The sequence below is a fragment of the Macrotis lagotis genome, chromosome 7 (assembly GCF_037893015.1).
Source record: "Macrotis lagotis isolate mMagLag1 chromosome 7, bilby.v1.9.chrom.fasta, whole genome shotgun sequence".
NCBI classification, from domain to species: Eukaryota; Metazoa; Chordata; class Mammalia; order Peramelemorphia; family Peramelidae; genus Macrotis; species Macrotis lagotis.
Genome location: NC_133664.1, coordinates 200910593 through 200930008, shown reverse-complemented (window position 1 = coordinate 200930008; position 19416 = coordinate 200910593). Strand labels below are relative to the sequence as shown.

Genomic DNA, 19416 nt, shown 5'->3' with positions numbered 1-19416 from the left:
GGGCGCGGGGAGGGGTCTGAGGGGAGCAAGTACTTTTTTCGGTGACTGGTTGGCCGACTCCCGGGGGCCGTCCCATTGGTGGTCGAAACAAGCCGGCCTTCGGCTCTTTGAACTCTGGGGCCCATTGGTTATCGGCCTTTAACGAACCAGGAAACACGAGGGCTTGTTCCGCAGTCCGTGCGCTAATTGGCCGGGGACGGTGCGAGTCCCAAGCGTCGGGAGAAGAGGCCGGGGCGCAAAAAGAGCGGACGCCCGGGAAAGCGTTGCGATTGGCGGAGGCCGAGGGGCGGGGCCGGCAGCCTTTGGCGGGTCTCCGGGGCCGCGGGCCGCTGGGTCTCCGCCGGCCGCTGATTGGGCCCCTGCGCCTGCACGTCACCGGGGAAGGCGGGGCCCTCCCCCATAAATCCCGAAAGCCGGCGCTGAGGCTGCAGTAACTTCAGCTGCAGTTCGCGCTCGGCTCTCCGGAGAGCCGGAGGCCGCCCTCGCCGTCGCAGCGCCCCGCGCCCGCCGCCGCCGCCGCCGCCCCCAGGAGGACACGGACCCCTCCGCGCCCTCCCTACCGGAGAGATGTAAGTGGGGCCCGGGGAGGGGCGCGGAGCCCCTGGGCCGGTCCCACCCCCTCCCGGGCTCTGCAGGGGGTAAAATGGCGCATTGCAGCAGCGGCCTCGGGCCGCGCCGGCCGCCCTCGCCCCGTTAGCGCCCCCGGGCCCCCCCCGCCGGGGGGGCGGGTCTCGGGGGCCCCCGACGCCGGGCGTCCTCCCCTGGGGAGGAGGGGGCGCCCCAGGTGGGCAGGGGGCCGTGTGCAGCCGCCCGGCCCCGCCGGAGCCCGGTCTCCCCTCCGCTTCCTGCTGCCCCTCCATCCAGCGAGGGGGCGTGGGCCCTGCCTTGGCCCCGGGAGGGGTTGCCCCGCGGGGGGGGGGGGGCTGGCAGCGCCGCTGACAAATAGGCCTTGCCAGCGTCTCCCCGATCCTGCCTCCTCCCCGCCGCCCCGGGGCCGAGTCACCCCAGAGAATCTTAACCCCCCGCCTATCCGGTGGCCCCCACGTTACTAACTGTGCCCAGACAGACGGACTGGCAGGCAGGGCTCGGCAGCCTCCCCACTTACTGCCCCACGTTGTCAGGGATGGAAGCCTGCCTCGGCGCTAGCGTGCCCGCCGCTGACGGCCTCGGCCACTGGTGACGGGTCCACGCGGGGAAGCGTGTAAAACTCACCAGCAGTCAACCAGCCATTCATCCGCAGGGGAGGTGGGGGAGGAGTGTCCCAGCCTGGCAGGTCCCCACCTCAGTACTTCTCTTTATTGCATCTGGTTTCACTTGAATACAGGTCTTTAGATGATGCGGGATCATCTTAAACATTCCGACAGCCCTGGGATGCTCGTGATTTTTAGAGCCGGAGCGAGGGAACAGGGGCTTCTCTGATGAAACTTCCAGTTGGCAGAGCCATGTGGGACGTACTCAATGAGACGGGTCCTTGCTGGTGCAAAGCACAGAGCCATCTCTGACCTTAATGCTGTCATTGGTGCCACCATGCTGGCCCTCCTCCAAAACTAAAATGGCCAGCCTAGGATCCGTTGAATGTTTTAGTCTTATTTCATGGATCAGGTTACTTAGCCCAGGTAGCTTTCAAAACATGAGTCACTTTTTTACCTTTGCTTTAACTTCCCTTCTGCTTTAGGAGAAGGTGGATACAAACTTCCTTTGGAAATTTCTTTCCTTCTGTTCAGGAGATTCCTTAAATAGTAGGGGTGATTGGGAAGATATTTTTTTTTATCCTGCTGTGACTTGCTCCTAGAAGAACTTGGAAAAGAAGAATGGTTAGTTTTCAAAGGAGTTGTGCTGATTTCTAAAAGTTAACAAAGTAATCTGGTTTGAGGGACTCCTGTTTGAGGAGCTGATTGACCAAAGAATCTGGTTTGTAGTAGCTTTTTCATAGTCTGCTTTGCCTAATGAGATTTTTTTTTTGTCATAGTAGAATATAGGATTTCCCTTACATGTGAGGTATTGTAGGAATCTTACCCTTACATTTTGAAATAATAAAAACCATATTAGAAAGAATTTTTTTTCCTTTTATGAAAGAAACTTCATACCAGTTCTCTGATAATTTTTAAGGCAAATGACTTCATTTTGGTTGATATAAACAAAAGCCTGTTTAGAAGATTCTTGTGCTTGGGTCTCCAAATGTGTTTAAATTCATAGCATGAATTTGCCTTGGAATGATGGAAGATGTTGAAGGGAGCTTCCAAAGGCCCATACTTTTATCTAGAAAAGGGGCAACTAACCCATAATGCATGTGCTAGGACTGAGAATATGAGAGAGTCTGCAGTCTCATGACCCAGCAAGAAACACCTTCTTTTTACCTCTTCTACAAGGAAAGGTTCCTTCTGAACGAGCTTCCTCCATTTTGCCCATAGGCCTGTCTTTGGTAATTCTCCAAGTATTCTTACATTGAGCAGCCTCAGTGTTAGGAGCTACTGCGTAGAGCACAACCATGACAGGATCCTTTTGAACAGAGCCAGCTTGCTTTTTCCCCCTCCCTTTGTATTTGAAGAACATTGTCATCCACAAAAATACTTCTCTTTTCCCTCATCAAGACTTATACACCAAAAGACTAGTTTTTTCATTTCCTAGCCTAGAGTCATCTCCCCAATTCTAGGTGGTTTTTATAATTTAGCTAAAGTGTCAGAAAATAGTAACATCCTGGAAACATTTAAATTTGGTTCAGTATCAGAGAAAGAAATCCAGACCATCTTCCTTGATACTGCTCTTATTTTAGTATTTCCATGCTTTGGCCTGCCTATGAGGGCCTTACAAGTTCTAATATAGGGCCAATCTTTCTCCTTTTTGCTTCTTGTGAATTGCCTCCCTACTTTGAAGATTGTCTAGAAGTGGAGTAGCTTTTGAAAAGTGACAGCTTCTGCTTTGGGTTTGCTAAGCGGATAAGAAAATTCATATTTTGTTTCTTTTCATTTGCACTTGATTTATTTCCCTCCTATTTCAATAGGTCTGCTCCAGCACAGCCACCTACACCAGGGGCCCCAGAAGGGGGTGCCCCAGGTGGGGGGCCACCTCCCAACATGACCAGTAACAGGCGACTACAGCAAACACAGGCACAAGTGGAGGAGGTAGGTGAAGACTTTTTGGTCCCCCCCCCCCCCCCCCCCCCCCCCCCGCAAGTGATGCAAGTCATTGTCATTAATAAATTAAGATCTAGATTATGGGTTGAAGAGGCAATCTTCTTTAACACGTGATCAAACAAGAGTCTCAGAGTGCTTGTTTATCTATGCCATCAGTTAATGGCCGAACTAGAATGCAAATACTTTGACTTTTTAAAATCAGTGCTTCTTTCATTACATGTACTTTTCTTTCTCAGGTTGTAGATATCATGCGTGTGAATGTGGACAAGGTCCTGGAAAGGGATCAAAAGCTGTCTGAATTGGATGATCGTGCAGACGCCTTGCAGGCAGGGGCATCACAATTTGAGAGCAGTGCTGCCAAGCTAAAGAGGAAGTACTGGTGGAAAAATTGTAAGGTAAACTTTCTTGCTCATTCTCTTTCTTAATTTCTTGGGCCTATTATCAGTGTAATACTATGATTTAGGTTCTAACTTTTCACCTGTCTAGATGCAGGTTATATGCCCTTGAAGAACTGTTTTGAGAAAGTTTAGAAGAAGTTTTCAGAGCATCCCAATTTCTCCTATTGGTCCCAAAAAGTTACTGACTGACTCTATAGTAATCTCTTTGCTGTTCACTATGGTAATATAGTATATTCACTGGAATACAGTGAATTGAATTGGTGACTTGAGAATACATACTCTGAGGGAGATTTTGGGTGGTTGAAGTAGACATTTTGTTGTTGTTCAGTTGTTTTAAGTTCTAGCTAACACTTTTGACTCATTTGGGGTTTTCTTGCCAAAGATACTAGAGTGGTTTGCCATTCTCTTTTCCAGATCATTTTACAGATAAGGAAAACAGGGTTAGGACTCCCCCAGAGTCACACAGCTAGGAAGAGTCTGGGACCAGATTTGAACTCGGGAAAATGAGTCTTTCTGACTCCAGGCCTGGTATTTTTATGCACTTTGCCATATAACTTCTTGGGGGTGGGTAGATAGGGATAGGGAAGAGATACATCTCCCAAGGAGATTGGCTTTGGGGCTAATGGCCCCCACAGCTTTACTGGCAAATGCCATAAATAAGGCATCTCAGATTGGAATATATAGCCAACTTATTTCTTTCTTATTTCTTTTACTTACAGTGTGATTGATTGTTTAATTAACCCCTCTCTGGTCCTTGGTTTGCTTCTTTGCAAATGGTAGATAACTAATCCTTCTGTAAGAGCTCATTCTGTAATGCTTCAGAGTGCTTTGTTAATCTCAGTACTAGAGAATTATGAGCTCTTCCTGGTGCACTTCTGTATTGGGGCATTTTTGTTACTTTACTATGGCTTCTAAAAACTGTCCCTCAAATATTTTCATCAAATTATTCTAAATCATTCAACTTCCCCTTGAAAAAAACACTACCATCTTACATCCTCCCTGAAATTCCCAAGAAGACTCATTGAGGATCTCTTTTGTCTAAAATACTTTTTTTGTCTAAAATACTTTTGAAACAAAGGTCTACTTTATTTTTTTGTACTAGCTTACACCGTTGTTATTATTTTTATTTATTTTTAAATTTTTCTTTTTTTAGTTATAAAGATAGTTTTCAACATTCATTTTTTGTAAGATTGAATTTCACATTTTTCTTCCTTCCTCCCCTTCTCCTGTGACAGCCAGGTCATACATACAATCATATTAAACATTTTCATATTTATTTATACAATATATACATATTTATATTATTTTTAAAATATGCGTAGAAAGCTAGTCCAACTTTTACCCAAAAACTAATCCCCACTAGGACAAGAGAGAGCTATTCAGGGTGGCTAGGTGGTGCAGTGGATAAAGCATCGGCCCTGGAATCAGGAGTACCTGGGTTCAAATCCGGTCTCAGACATTTAATAATTACCTAGCTGTGTGGCCTTGGGCAAGCCACTTAACTCTGTTTGCCTTACAAAAAAACCCTAAAAAAAAAAGCTATTCTGATTATTGTCATATGCTTGCTTCATGAAACAAGACAGTTGGGGAGGGGGGAGAAAGGGAAGAGAGGTTAAGGTTTCATTTTCTTCTGTAGTGGACCAAGAAAGGAGAGATAGCAGTCACCCCTGGGACTTGATAAGCTGAAAGCTAGGAGAAATTGCCTTTCTGTTCATCAGGTTTTTGAAGGACTTTGATTGGTCGGTCAGTGGGATCCTGTTCTGGTTCTAGTACCTGCTACAGCAGGAGGTAAAGATGTGCTCTTGGACACATATCTTTATGAAAATATTCAGGCACCTGAGTTGTCTAAGTTGAGATCTAGATGCTTTCTCATGGAAACATTGTTATACATCATGGGTAGGGGAACATTTTCCCCTCAGAAACAAATTCCAAGTAAGTAGAGACTTAACAGTTTTAGGACTGCAACCTGATAGGGCCCTCCTGTATCAGTTACTTCAGAATGAACAAACTACCCCCAAATAACAATAAAAATGTACAAAGAAAAGTGAACCAGTATCACTGTTTGCAGTTGTAACCTCCATTTACAATTCTGTGGAGCCCAGAACCTCCATAGTTCAACCATAGTGTACAAAAGGGAAGGCATCCCAGGATCCAGCCTGGTCCAGTAGCTTCACCAAGCAGATATCCAAAGGAACCTTTATGTGACATAGTGAAGTCTTCTGGGAGTCCTGATGTTTCCACATTGCCTCAAAGAATGAATGGGGAATTCTTTCTGTTTGATGGTTTAAGAAAAGGCAATCCTGGATCCTTCTGTTATTCTGATCTAAGGGGCTTACCCCCCCTTACCTTTGTTTTCCCAGATGATGATCATGCTGGGAGCCATTTGTGCCATCATCGTGGTAATTATTGTAAGTAAGTATCATTGAAGTCACTGATGGGGGTGAACAGGTGGGAAAACCCCAGAATCTTCTCCTTTGTCTGCCTGGGGAACTGGAGGTACTCTGGGTGAGGTATGGACTCCTTTTGTGGGACAGAAAACCTGGTTTGGTGGGGTAGCAGTGGTGGGACCAAACAACAGGACATAGGCCCTCTTGGTGCTGGGAAAACCCTTCCTCAGGGAGGTTTTGGAGGGAGGCCAGTTCTCTTGTATTTGGAAGAAGGAGGGACCTTGATGCTGCTGTTAGAGGGAAACACTGGGGACAGGTCATCTGGGCCTGACAGACTTGAATGTCTAGTAACTGGGTTCACTTATCCTCTTGTTTCTCCTGTCTCTTTCTATCCGTGCTTTCCTGGTTCCCATCTGCAGTCTATTTTTTTACTTAACGTACCACCCCTTCTTCATTCCCTGCCCCCATCACAACTCATGTCCCTTTCCCACTGTTCACTCCCCCAGCAGACCCAGTCCATCCACCTTGTCCTTACCCAGGCGCCTTCATTTCCTCTTTAGTTGCTTTGGTTTGTACTTAAACCTCCCCACACTGGACATGCCGCTCATGGGGTGGCTGCATTCTCCCTCCAGGAAGCACAAGTAGCCATTGCTTGGCCCCTCCCCTTCAGAAAACACCTGTACCCAAAGAAGAGGAAAGGGAGTGAAGGTCAGCCAAGATCCAGAGAAAGCCCCCCCAGGTGGTAGCAGAGCCTAAAGGGGCTGAGGCAGCCTGGGGGAGGGCTTGGGGGAAGGGGGGGCAGGCTCTCCCCAGCCACTCCCCTTGCTCCTGCTGCAGCTAGCAGGGCAGAGAAGCCTGGCTGTTGTACAGCAGTATACCTTTATTGTGAAAAGAAGTTTTGGGGTAGGGGGCAATGTTAGGCGGGGTCTGGTCACACTTTTATAGTTAAACTCCCAGTGTGTTCCTGGGGCACAGTGCTTTTAGATGATTTCCCCTCCCTCCACTGCTGCTGCTGCTGCTGCTGCTGCTTGCAGTCCAACCCAGGATCTGCCGGTGCTTTCTGGTGCTACCATTCTGGTTACCACAGAATTGGTAGGTTTGGGAACTTTTTTTTGACTTAGAAAACATTGGGGTCTGTTTTTCTCCCTAAACGAACTGGTGCCTAGAGCCTGGTTAAGATGTCAGGTCAATTCTTGGTGGACAATGATAGTGTGTGAGCACCCATAACTATTTTTTTCAGTCAGAACTGGGGACTATTGGTTAATCTTAGTCATTTTAAAGAGACTGAAAAAAATGCTAGGAATTAGCTGAGGAGAAGGTGGGGTAAGGGGATGTCATTCAAGAGAAACAAGTCAGTCAAGCACTCCCATGTGTCTGACACTATGCTCTTGTCTTCTCAAGGAGTTCATTTCCTAATGGTGAAGCCAATAGATGAACAACTAAGTATCCATACAGTCTATACAAAATAGAAAGAAGGTAGTATCAGAGAGAAAGCACTGTAAGAGTGGAAGGAGAGGCAGAGGAGGGGGAGGAGAGAAGGAAGGAAGAAACGAATTAGGAGGAACAGGAAAACTTTCCTGATAAAGAAGGTCACAAGGTTTGGCTGGGATGAAATAGCATTTTTATAGAAGATGGTTCATTTCTCCTTTGCCTTTGATAGCAGGAAGATGTGGATTAGGAACTGGAAGGTCCTTGATATCTTGGGAAAGTGGTTTTTCAGCTCTGCCCCATTGTCATACCAAAGACGGGTGTGGCGAGAGGCCCAGTCTGGAACTGAGACTATTAGACTTTTCAGGGAAGTCTATTGTAGATGCCAAACCAGTGTCTTCCTGTTGTGCACGTCTGCTATAGCTATTAGCTGTGTGGCTGTGCTGAAATTTAGGTTTTCTTCCTCCAGAACTATCAATTTTGCCACCCTGACTACCATTCACTACTACTTCTCTCCAAAGTCCACACTTTTCTTGCCCCTTCATGCTAATTTTAACTCTTCTTCTGTAGTGCTGGGTTTATTGGCCCAGGCAGAGGGCTCATAACCATGTCCAGTTTTTTGACTGTACTATAGGGATTTCCTTCTAGCTTTATGACAGGATGCCAAATGAAACTCCTCCTGGGCAGGTGCAACAGTGACCTCTTCTCCTACCCCTATATATAGTCAAGCAAAGGGAGTATAGGGCTTGGGGCTGCATGTTCACCTTCCATGCACCATTTTATTTGCAAAAAAACCAAACAAACCACCTTTCCCCAATCCCCTGCCTACTTCCATATTCCCTTTGTCCTGCCCTATGGTGGGACTGAAGAGCTGGAAGGAAGCAATGAGTGTACCCTCCCAACATCTCCCCCGAGAAAGTCTCCACTATCTTCTGGGCGCCTTCCTCTCGGGGAGACACCGCTGGAGAAGAAGCACCACTGTCCTCGCTGCCTCTAGAGCCAGGAACAAACCAGCCCCCTGGGCTCACTCAGCCCCAGCCTCCTCATCACTTTAAGCGCTTTGTCAAAGGATCTTGTACTCTGGGTTTCTGTGGCTCAGAGCTCCCTTCAGTGCCAGAATAGATTCTCCAAGGTTGGCTCTCTTGGGGGCGGGGCGGGGGGAAGGAGAGGATCTCTTCCCTCCTACTTTTTTGCCCCATGACCTGATTCTGTCTCTTTGCTTTCACCCCCATGCATGGGCAAAAATGCTGTTTTACCCCCAGGACTTTGCAGCCAAATGAAGCTGATTTCCTCATGTTCCCTATCCCTTCCGGTTTGTCAAGAGCCGTTGTGGGGTTTTCACTGTGTCTGTTGTCCCTTTTCTGTCTTTCTTTCCTTCTGATCTCCTCCTTGTATAAAATAATAATTGTACTCCAAATAAGGCATGTAGCACATTTACCAATTTCGTGTACTCTGAAAAAAAAGAAACAATACAAATTCCTACCACCAACTGGATGGCTTCCAGGTGACTTGGCCTGAATTGGGGGCGGGACACAACTGTGGGACAGATTTCTCCATAGCTTAAAGCACTGGTGCTTCTGTACTGTTTGCTCTTCTGATTGAGATTAAAGATACCCTTGTATGTTGGCAATGGAACTGGTTTCCATTCTTGTGATCTCTCATTGTGAAATGCATGGCTGTCCAGCTTGAAGCAGGTGCCAGCTGGTGGAAGTGATAACAGGAAACTTGGCTTCCTTGACACTACCGAAACCACCTGCCATCTCTGTGAGGCCTGTGTTGTCTTCATTCCTGGACAGAAGCTTTTCCAGAACAAACTGGAAGGTGTACTCTGAAGAACACCCTCTATTCCATCATGCAGTTACCTAGTGCTTAACAAGTTACAGTCAAATAGATTAAAAACCTTTGGAAACAAGTGGAGAAATAGCTGCAAATGGGGAGGGGGAAACCAAGGAGGAGGGCAGCAGTGTTTCTAATCTATGGCTAGCTGAAAAATGCATTGTTGAGTTCTGAGAAAATCCTAACGTTAACACTGAATGGTCTTAAGCCTGAATTGAACTAAAAACCAAGCAGAAGGGGTTGTGGGCATTACATATGATGAACTGATGGGTAGATTTTAAGCGGCACATTAGGAGTCCTCTTCTAGCTCTAAAACTGACCTTAGGACTCTTCTGTGCTCTATGGTTTCTGGAAAGAAGTTGGACAAGATAGAAGAGACCTGTCTCCTGGAACTCTGAAGATGGTAAATGTGACATCTCCAGTACTTAACACTTTATTGTTTGCATTTGACCTTGGGGGAGTGTGTGGGTTGGGGCAAATTTAGTTTGTACTGTGAAATAGCCCCTTCAAGGGTGTCCCTAAGGATTCCCATATACCAAGTTCTGTTATATAGACGGATGAATTTTCCTGGTGATTCAAACTCCACCCTCACCAATAGTCATCCCTCTGGCCTATAAGGAGAACAGGAAATTTCTCAGATCACCTACTTTCTGTAGTTGGCAAGATGGCTAAGTAGCACTTCCCGGCATGGAGTGATATCAGGGAACTGGAAGACCCAAGTTCATATCCTAGTTCAGACACTTTTTAGTTGAAAAACATAGTCTTTGGGCCTCAACTAAAATAAAGGGATTAGACTTCATCACCTCTAACTACATTAATGATTCAAAAGTAATCACAAGAAGGAATGTTAGAAACTTGAGATTTGGATTTTATCAAAGTGTGGCTTAAGATTGGATATGGATATGGAAGGTAAACAATTTGATATAGGTTATACATATATAGTCATGCAAAATGTTTCCATAAGTTATGAAAGAAAAGTGTAGGACCCCACCCACCAATTCAGAAAGACTGTATAGAGAAGAATGTGGAGAACTGGATGGCAGTTGTGAACTTTTAGGGCTTTTGAAAGGGATTCTCAGCAGGGAGAGTTTTCAGGAAGGGGATTGGGTTTAAGATCACCTGATGAGTGGTCTTGAGTTTCTATCTTTGTTGGGGATGGGAATGAAGGGAGAAATCAATGGAACCATCTAGTGTGCCTGACCTGAGCAGGAGAAAGCCAACTTTACTGATGTCCTTTCCCAAGTCTGAGAATTTAAATAATACTCTTGCAGTTCACTTTGACTTGGGCAGTGATGCTACTTCCAATGCCTGTTTTCTTTCTCTGTCCTCCCCACCCCAAGTTTATTAGTGACTGCAGGGCATAGAAATTCAATAAATTGAAATTCAACAAATCTAGGCACTTTTTTTAGGGCTGTTAAATGTTTGACCAAATACAGCCCTCAAATGAGGTTATAAATATTCAAATAATGCTTGGCAGAAAAAAACTTCCCCACCCCTGGACTGAGAGAAATAAGGAATAGGCTCTACTAATACTGAAGGTCATAGTCCTAGGCTGTGATCTTAGGTGTTTTCCCCATTATCTCTGGGATACTTACATTATTAGATTTAGTTGTACATGTTCTACAGTCAGAACATGAATAAATTTCTACTCCGTTTTGGAGAAAGTGGCTTTGAGGAATGGTGGAAAGCAGCCTAGGAATTGATTCAGCTTTTCGTTTTGAAAGACTGGAGGCTGTGCATATTTATGTTGCTTTCTTAATTGGATGATTTTCTAGCTTGGAGAGAACAACAGTTGGGGCTTGCTTTTTTTCCTCAGCCAGTTTTATTTGAATATCACCCTCCACCTTACTAGGAAGGAACCCATCACAACTCCCAGGTGCAACAAGTGCTCTCTGCTTCTCACCACAATCTTCCTTTAGTCTTGCTACACCCTGACATCTGTTCTCATCCTTTTTCCTTGCCACCCTTCCCCATTGTTGGTAAAGTCTAATGAAGTTTCTAGGAAGGGTTTTTAGGGTAGGGATGATGGTGAGGTCTCCTAGGTAGGTCCTCAAATCTATACCCGTAGTAGTCATGCTAGGAGCCAGGCCAGGATAGAGAAGTATGCTGTCCTCTCAGAAACACCTTGGCTAAGTCTGACTTAGGGGTAAGAGGCAGGGTCTGGCTTTCGGTAATCTTCTTGGATAGGTACAGTGCTCCCCTCTTCCTGCTTTGGACAGCAGGGGCCTGGGTCTGTTCTTGATCCCGTTAGGCACACCTTGACTGGCTCTTTCTTGTCTGCAGATGGGAGACAGGACAGAAACAGAGTGATAACAAAAGGAAATACATGGACAAGAAGAGGGAAAGGGGAAGTGGGCAGATGAGAGAAAGAATGATAACTAAAAGATACGAGAAGACAAGAACTGGAAAACCCGAAAAGCTAAAAGGGGAGGGTGGCAGCAGGGTTTGGGTGGAAGGCAGAGGACATGGTGGGTAAAGCATTATTGAGTTGGAAATGAGGCAGGAACAGTACTATGGGAAAGAAACTGGACTGGAGACAGGCTTAGTACCTACTAGATGTTAAGTACCTTGTTCCTTTTTGAATTGGCAGTTTCTTTGTTTCAGGTTGAGCCAAGTCCCATAAATGAGGATAGTCAGAATCAGTCCACAGAAAATGAAGAGGATATAAATGCCGACCTGGTTGGATGAGGCTTTTTCTTCTGTAATAGGCAAAAGACTGAGGAGGTCCGTTGAAGGTCTCCCCCTCCAATGTTACTTCCCCTTGGTCCCCTACATTTTCAGATCAGATATCCAACTCCCCACCCAGGAATGGGGCATCTTTATGACTAGTGATGAAACTTACCTGGCCTTCGGGCACATCCTGTTGGGGCCCTAGTGTCAGCCTTCACTAGTGAGAAGAGACAAGAATGAAGAGCATCTGATGCCCAGTCCTGGATCCTGGCTCAATATCTTTTTTATCAGGTGGTTATTTTTTAAGGGGAAAGAGGATAGATGGGATGATGAAAGGGATTCTCTTCCCTTAATTTTCTTCCTCTCTAGATTTGACTTTTTTTTTTTTTAGGTTTTTGCAAGGCAAATGGGGTTAAGTGGCTTGCCCAAGGCCACACAGCTAGGTAATTATTAAGTGTCTGAGACCGGATTTGAACCCAGGTACTCCTGACTCCAGGGCCAGTGCTTTATCCACTGCACCACCTAGCCGCCCCTAGATTTGACTTTTGAGTCCAAAATTTATGGTCCTGTTTTGAAATATTTCTTAATTTTACTCATCCCACCCAAAAACCCCGCTTTGAGGAAATCTTCCTTCTGAGGCCCTCTTGAATTATGTACACACACATTTTTAAGCTCAGCTATGCACCCCCCTCACCATTTGACTCTTCCAACCCAATGTTCTTTCAACCAAAATTTATGTAAATATATAACATCAAAAAAGTAAAGTTTTCTTATTAGAATGTAAGCATGAAAAAGATTAGTGTATAAACAAAAAGGGACAAAAATACAAATGTAGATGTCACATCCTTATTGAAAACACAATTTTCTACTCTCCCTACCACTGATTCTTCCCTTCTAACACATTACAAGAAATACTTAAGCAAAATGACCAACAAGGTATTTTTAAATGAAGATATATGCAACATTCCTTTCTCTCCCCCTCCACCAGCCTCTCCCCCCTACCCCCAACACTAGTCTCCCAGTCTGTTCTCTTCTGGATCAACAAGATTAAAGGTAAGAATTTGAGTGGAGAAGGCTTTCAGGAAGAAGATGCTCCCACAGCATATGGCCCCTCCCATGCCTGCCCCATCTGGGAAACAATTGAGTCTCAGGATCAGGATGATACCTACCTGTGTAGTAAGCCGAGTAGGTGTTAGTAGGGTGTTGGTGAATGGTTGCAGGAGGTTGACGTGGATTTCTGATGGGATACTGGGGTGTGCTCAGCAGGTATAAAGGTTGGGGATCGCAGTTCGTACATTCCTTGTCTTGACACTGTTGCCCCTTGGGACAAGCACACTTTGTATTGCTTGTGATGTTGCATTTCTGAATTGAAAAGCCTAGGGAAGAATGAGCGTAAAGTAAGAGAGGGAGGGAAGGAGGGAGACCTCCCTTTCATAACATCCACTAATCTTTGCTAGAGCCCTAGGGACAGCTGAGATGAGATTCCAGTCTCAGAATCCCTGTTCCTATCATCCTGAATAGGTCTTAGAGCTCCATCCCACCAAACTTTCAAGTTCTTCCCCTTAACTGTTTCCTTCCCTCTCTAAATTTGTCTTCCAGCTGCTTCCTCAAAGTCCACCTGGGATTTCCAGGGTCTCCCTCCTCTCCATAGTCCCCCCACCTCCCATGCTTGTCAGAAGCCTCCTCCCCACTTCCTCATTCACTCTGCTTCTCCACATCCCCAACCCCATGCCCCTTTCAACCTCACCATTATTACAGATTCGACAGCTCTCACATTGACGCTGGGCATGGTGATCTGGGGTAAAGGAGACTCCAGGGATACAGGATTTACAGCGAGGGTCCTTCCCTTCACCATCACAGTCCCTTACTAGGTATGTGCCTGTGGAGGAGTCTGATGAGCTCTTAACACTATTCCCTACCCAGTTTGGGGTGGAACTGTCTCACTGATCCCAGGATCCCTCAATTAATCTGTTGAATTTTTTTTCTCTCTAAAATTTATGTTTTCTCACTGCAATTCTCTGCCCCCCCCCATTACCCTCATGTTCCTATTTATTTCTCTCTCCCCTCCTTCCCCTTTCTGGTTCCTTCTTACCTGGATTACACAGTCGGCAGCACCATGATCCTTGTTCCACTTGGTACTGTCCTTGTGGGCAGTGATGATTGGATATTACACCTGGTGAAAGTGCTACCAGGGTTCCCAGAACCCATAGCCACCAAGAAATGCCAGGAGCCATGCTTTCCATTCTTGGATACTCTGTCATCTCCAGGCTTAAACTGGTCGGTTAGCACCTCTAAGCTTTTTATCTGCCTGGGCTAAGGAGGAACTTGTCTGTTGCCCTTGCCTGAGCTCTCTTCAGCTTAGAGCCGGACTCCTGATGTGACTCACTTCTTTCTCATGCCCCCCGGAGCCCCCAACAGCCCTGGGCCCTGCAGAGTCTCCTCACCCCCTCCTTCCCCTTTTTCATGTGCTAACCAAAGTACTAACGGGCAGATCTGACATAAACACCTTGTGAGCTACTTCTTCTAAGACACTCCCTTCCTCTGCCACTAACACACACCCCCCTCATCCCCTTCTGTCTGAGTCTTAGACATATTCACTTGCATTTCTCACTTACAGAATTGCACATGGTTCCAGAATTATGGAGTTGGAAGAGGCCTTTTAACTAGAGACCATTCAGTGCAACCCATACCTTTACAGGTATCCCTTCTATTGTAACTGCAAGTGATCATTCAGCTTTCACTAGAAGGGTTTTCCTTCTTTAGAGATCACTGAGTCTTGAGGCAACCCGAGGAACTTTGGATACTTCCAAATGTCAGGAAATTTTCCCTCATAACAAAAATAATACAATCTTAGATTTAAAACAAGGAAGGACCTCAGACATTATCCAATACAACCTCCGTCATTTTACAGATGAGGAAACAAGCCCAAAGAAATTGTGATTTAACTAGAATTCACATGGCACTCTAAGGATTTGATAACCCTTGGTTATCCATTCTCTGTATTGCCTAAGACCACTGGGGCTTCTCAACCCCTTTTACAGACGGTGCCCTTCTAAAGAGAGTTTGTATTACTCACTCATGTCCCCCACCTAGGGCTTAGGTCATGGAAATAAATGAATTGGTCTCATTTCTACTCCCTCAGCCCTATTTAGTGTCCCTGAGCTTCCAATTCATGTATGGACATAGAACAAATTGAATTTAGTCCTTTGGCCCTATTACAAGGAATGTGAAAGAAAAAAATGGACTCATATTAAATTGGATAAATTGATTATTAAGGCACTAATGCAGTTGCTGTTCTAAATCCCCCCAGAAGAATCAGTCCTTGCCTCTAAAGAAACAAATGATGGCACTGTTATGAGAAGCCTATCTTCAGTAGTGATGAGAACCTTTGTGAAAGCAGATCCTTCTTTAGCCCCTTGTCTACTTCTCCTCTTATATGTACGTGCCTGTGCTCACACATACTCATTCTATTAGGTGTATATTTTATTATCTCTATATTAACATTGATTAATAGTGCCTTGAATATATATACTAAACATTTAATGCTGTTTGAAGTAAGGGAAATGTCTCTTTCCCCAGATCCACCATCTTCCATGCCTATTCATGGGCTGTTGAATGAAACTGGAGAAAATCATGAAACTCTGCTAAATAGGTCTAAATTTTTGTTACATGATCTCAATGGGTCCTCACTGTGGCAAGGCAATCCTTTATGTCTCCCTAAATCGATTCATTTTCAATTCCCCCCCAGGGTTCCAAACCTTTTAACTCCCCTTTGATCTTCTTCTGGCTCCCTCCCCAATCCTCTCTGAGAATCTTGCCTCATGGTTTACTGAAAGAAATTTTGGACTGTTCATGGAGAGCTCCCTCTTTGTCCCTCTTCCCAGTTCTTCATCTCACATTTCTCAGATGCCTTTCAGGACTATCTCCTCCTTCACCTGTGACTCACATGAAGAGGTAGCTCTTCTTCCGAAAGAGATCTCCATGTGCACAAGTGACCTTATTCTACCTTCTCCCTCTCAGCCTTACTCTTTCACTAATATTTAATATTTGTCTAATTACCTACAGCTTTCCTATCTTCTACAAACATGCTTGTTTCTCTCCCATCCTCAAAAAACCCCTACCTGGAAAAAGGAAGTTAGAACTGTGGATGGAGCAGCAGAGGAATCTGGACTCAGACACTGTGTGACCCTGGACAAGTCACTTAATCATGGCTATCTCAAAAAAAAAAAGGAAGAAAAAGAGAAAAAAAAAGAAATCCTTAACTTGGCTTGTCAGTTCCTCCAGAGTATCTTTGGCAAAATCTTCCTTTTCCCCACTGAACTCTGTAACTAGGTCATCTACAGGTAATCATTCCACTACTTCCTTTTCCTCTGTTCTCTTATAAACTATCTACTGTCTAGTAAAAGGGAAGAGAAAAGAATGAGCATTTATTTAGTGCCCCTTTAAAAATATTATCTCATTTGTCATAATGGTGGTATTATCCTCCATTTTACAGTTGAGGAAACTGAGATAAGGCAGAGGTTAAGTGACTTGCCCAAGGTCACACAACAAGACTAAGACTAGATTTGAATTTAGTTCTTCATGATTCCAGACTCATTATATTCCACCATTTAGCTTTAGTCTTATTCACCTGAAACTACTCCTTCCAGATTAAAAAAAAAAATCTTAGTCCCCAAATATAATGACTTTTTCTCAATCTTTATTCTTCTTGAATTTTTTGTAGCCTTTGATACACGATCATTCCTTTCTCCTAAATACTCCTTTTTTTGCAAAATTTTTTATGATACCACTTTTTTCCTGGTTCAACTACCTATATGCTCCTTCTTAGCCTCCTTAACCCAGTCTTCACCCAAGTTGTACTCAATAATTCTGGTGTCCCCCCTCCAGTTCTGTCCTGGGCTCTCTTCTTACTCTATATTATTTTGTTTTATAAGCTTATCAGCCCCCATGGATTCAATGATCATCTCTATGCATGTGATTCTAACCCCAGCCTCTTTCTCTTGACCTCTAGTCCTATCTCCAACTGAACTAGATGTCCCATAGACATATTAAATTCAACTTGTCTAAAACTAAAGTCATTGTCTTTCCTTCCAAACCCACCCTTCTTTCTGACTTACCCATTTTGTCTAGGGCAACACTATTTTTTCCAGGCACCCAGGTTCCCAATATAGTTGTCATCTTCACTTCTCACCCTCTCTTGCCCTCCCTCCATCCAATATTTGCCAAGTTGACAATTCTGCCCATGAAAGTATATGCCTCTTTCTTTTCTGGGCAATTGCAATAGCTATTCCTCCTCTACTCAGCAGTCAAATTGATCTTCCTAAAGTAGGATCTGATAGTGTCACTTGTCTCCTCCCTCCATTCAGTAAACTCCAGTGGCTCCCTATTGCTTCTAGGATCAAGTATAAAATCTTCTGCTTGGCTTTTAAAACCCTTTATAATGTGATCCCTTTCCTGCTTTTTTCATTCTTCTTATATCTTATTCTCTCCACTTACTCCAAGGTTCAGCGACATGTCCTTTTTGCTGTTCCTGGAACAAGATATTTCATTTCCTGACTCAGAGCATTTTTCACTAGCTGTTCTCTGAGCCTGAAATTCCTTCCCCCATGGATACTTGGAGATCATTCCCCCATCATGAGTCATTATATTCTTTTCTTACCTTTTTCTAATTCCCAAGGATAAAATTTGTTATTGGAGAGGTTTGGAGAAAAGAGCATGGGTCACTGTGGGTGCTGAGAGCAGTCTGCTCTCAATTGGAAATTTCAGCTAGCTCCCCAGCCAGATCTCTCTCTCTCTCTCTCTCTCTCTCTCTCTCTCTCTCTCTCTCTCTCTCTCTCTCTCTCCTCTCTCTCTCTCTCTCTCTCTCTCTCCCTCTGCTACTAGGGTCTATGGAAACCCCTATTCCCCCCCCCCCCCAAGGAAGGCATAGGGAACCTTCCTACTCCTATGCTTTGCAGTATAAAGACCTTGAAACTATTTCCCTACTTCTCTTAAAATGAGTCTATATTTCCATTCCCCCTCTCCAACCTATCAAGTCATATCCCCTGTGGTCTCAATATATCTGCTATATGTTTTTGTATCTTTTTTTTTTTGCTTGCTTTTTGCCTCTGTTCTTTTTATCCTTTTGCCTCTACCCACTGTGGCCCCTCATTAGTTCTGGCTTCCTTGAGTAGGCGGAGTTGGTGGTCACCTCTGTGAAATGATTTCAGAAGGTACTCAACCAATATTTCACTCAAAAAATTCTCCACAGCCCAAAGTGGTGCCTGAAAATCCATCATTAGTGATTCATATCTTGGGTCTTCAACTTGATTCAACTCAAAAAAAAAAACTCTTGCTTTGTATGTACTTGGTACTGAAAAACAAAGATGAATAATATTTCACATTATATATATGGCACTTTTTAACCTACGATCTGTGAACTTGAATTGGGAAAAATGCATCTTTATTTCAATATATTTGATTTCCTTTATAATCCCATGTCCTTTTGAATTTATTTAAAAAAAATTTTCTAAGGAGGGATTCATGGGTTTCAAAAGGCACCTAAAAGGGATCTATGATACTAAAAAGGTTAGGAATCCATACTCCTAGTGGTGTAGACTCTAGAGAGTCTACTAGGACTTTGCAGCTGGGAAGATCTGAGTTCAATAATCATTTAACTTTTTAGAGCTTTTAGCAATTCTGATGAAGGTACAATCTATAGTAGAGAGGAATCTCCTCATCCACAAGTTTTTTTTATGCCAAAGAAATCAGTGTTAACCCCTATCCCTAATCCTGTGAATTAGAAAGTGAGATTATTGTTATTTTACAGATGAGAAACTGGAGTAGTAGAATAATTTTTTTAAGTCACTTAAGTCACAGCCAGTAATTGTACAAACAAAGGATTCTTCTTCTTCAAGACCAGTGTCTTTTCTATTATATTAGTGCAATGTGGGTCTTTCTCAAGAAATGTAGAATCTTAAAGGGAAAACCCAAAGTATACATAAATATGTGCAATACAAAATAGAGTCAAGAGAAGATAAGAAAGGTAAAAAGTAGAGTATGGTGGGAACTTAAAGGATGAATCAGTTACTCCTGACTTGGGGGATCAATGGAATAAGTGTTGTTTAAGTCAAACTCTTTGTTGGGCACTATGGAGAATGCATATATAAATAAGGGTCCTAAATTTGAACATAAGTAGCAATGAGAAAATGTATGTATCATAGGTCTCTTGAGAGGTAGACAGATTCTGATTTTCATGGAAAATTTAATTTGGAAGGAATTGGGCTAGATTTGGTGACTGGTGTATAGGACTAGAGGAGGATCATGACTCAGACTGGGAAAAGCATATAGTTGAAGGAGAGCTCGGGAAAGCTGCTGAGAGGAAGGTGTGTTAGAGGGGTGGTGTGATAGGTCTGGGTGAACGGTATGGTCAAAAGCTTCATCCTGGTTCTCTTACCCTTCAGTATGGTGATGGCAGCAGCAGTAGGAGGTACTAGACCTAGGACTAGTCATATACATTGATGACTATGGGATCTAGATAGGGAGTAAACTACTTTCTCTCCTATCTACTATCTGACTCTGCCC

General features: G+C 44.3%; 2 protein-coding genes across 3 annotated transcripts; one reads left to right on the top strand and one right to left on the bottom strand.

The window, feature by feature from the left end:
* Positions 1–419: 419 nt before the first annotated feature.
* On the top strand, positions 420–17608 carry VAMP1 (vesicle associated membrane protein 1). The gene is made up of 4 exons (XM_074194443.1): positions 420–569; positions 3002–3122; positions 3371–3529; positions 5893–17608. Coding segments are annotated over exons 1-4 (348 nt in total). The 5' UTR covers positions 420–567; the 3' UTR covers positions 5959–17608.
* CD27 (CD27 molecule) lies at positions 9830–14295 on the bottom strand. 2 transcript variants are annotated; one of them, XM_074194441.1, is made up of 6 exons: positions 13946–14295; positions 13601–13732; positions 13023–13229; positions 12026–12070; positions 11751–11882; positions 9830–11460 (listed from the first exon to the last, which is right to left on the bottom strand). In XM_074194441.1, the coding sequence occupies exons 1-6, from the start codon at positions 14112–14114 to the stop codon at positions 11324–11326; spliced, it is 822 nt and encodes a 273-aa protein (XP_074050542.1). In that variant the 5' UTR covers positions 14115–14295; the 3' UTR covers positions 9830–11323. The 2 variants fall into 2 exon arrangements, with proteins under 2 accessions (XP_074050542.1, XP_074050543.1); XM_074194442.1 differs by lacking the exon at positions 13601–13732.
* Positions 17609–19416: the final 1808 nt, after the last annotated feature.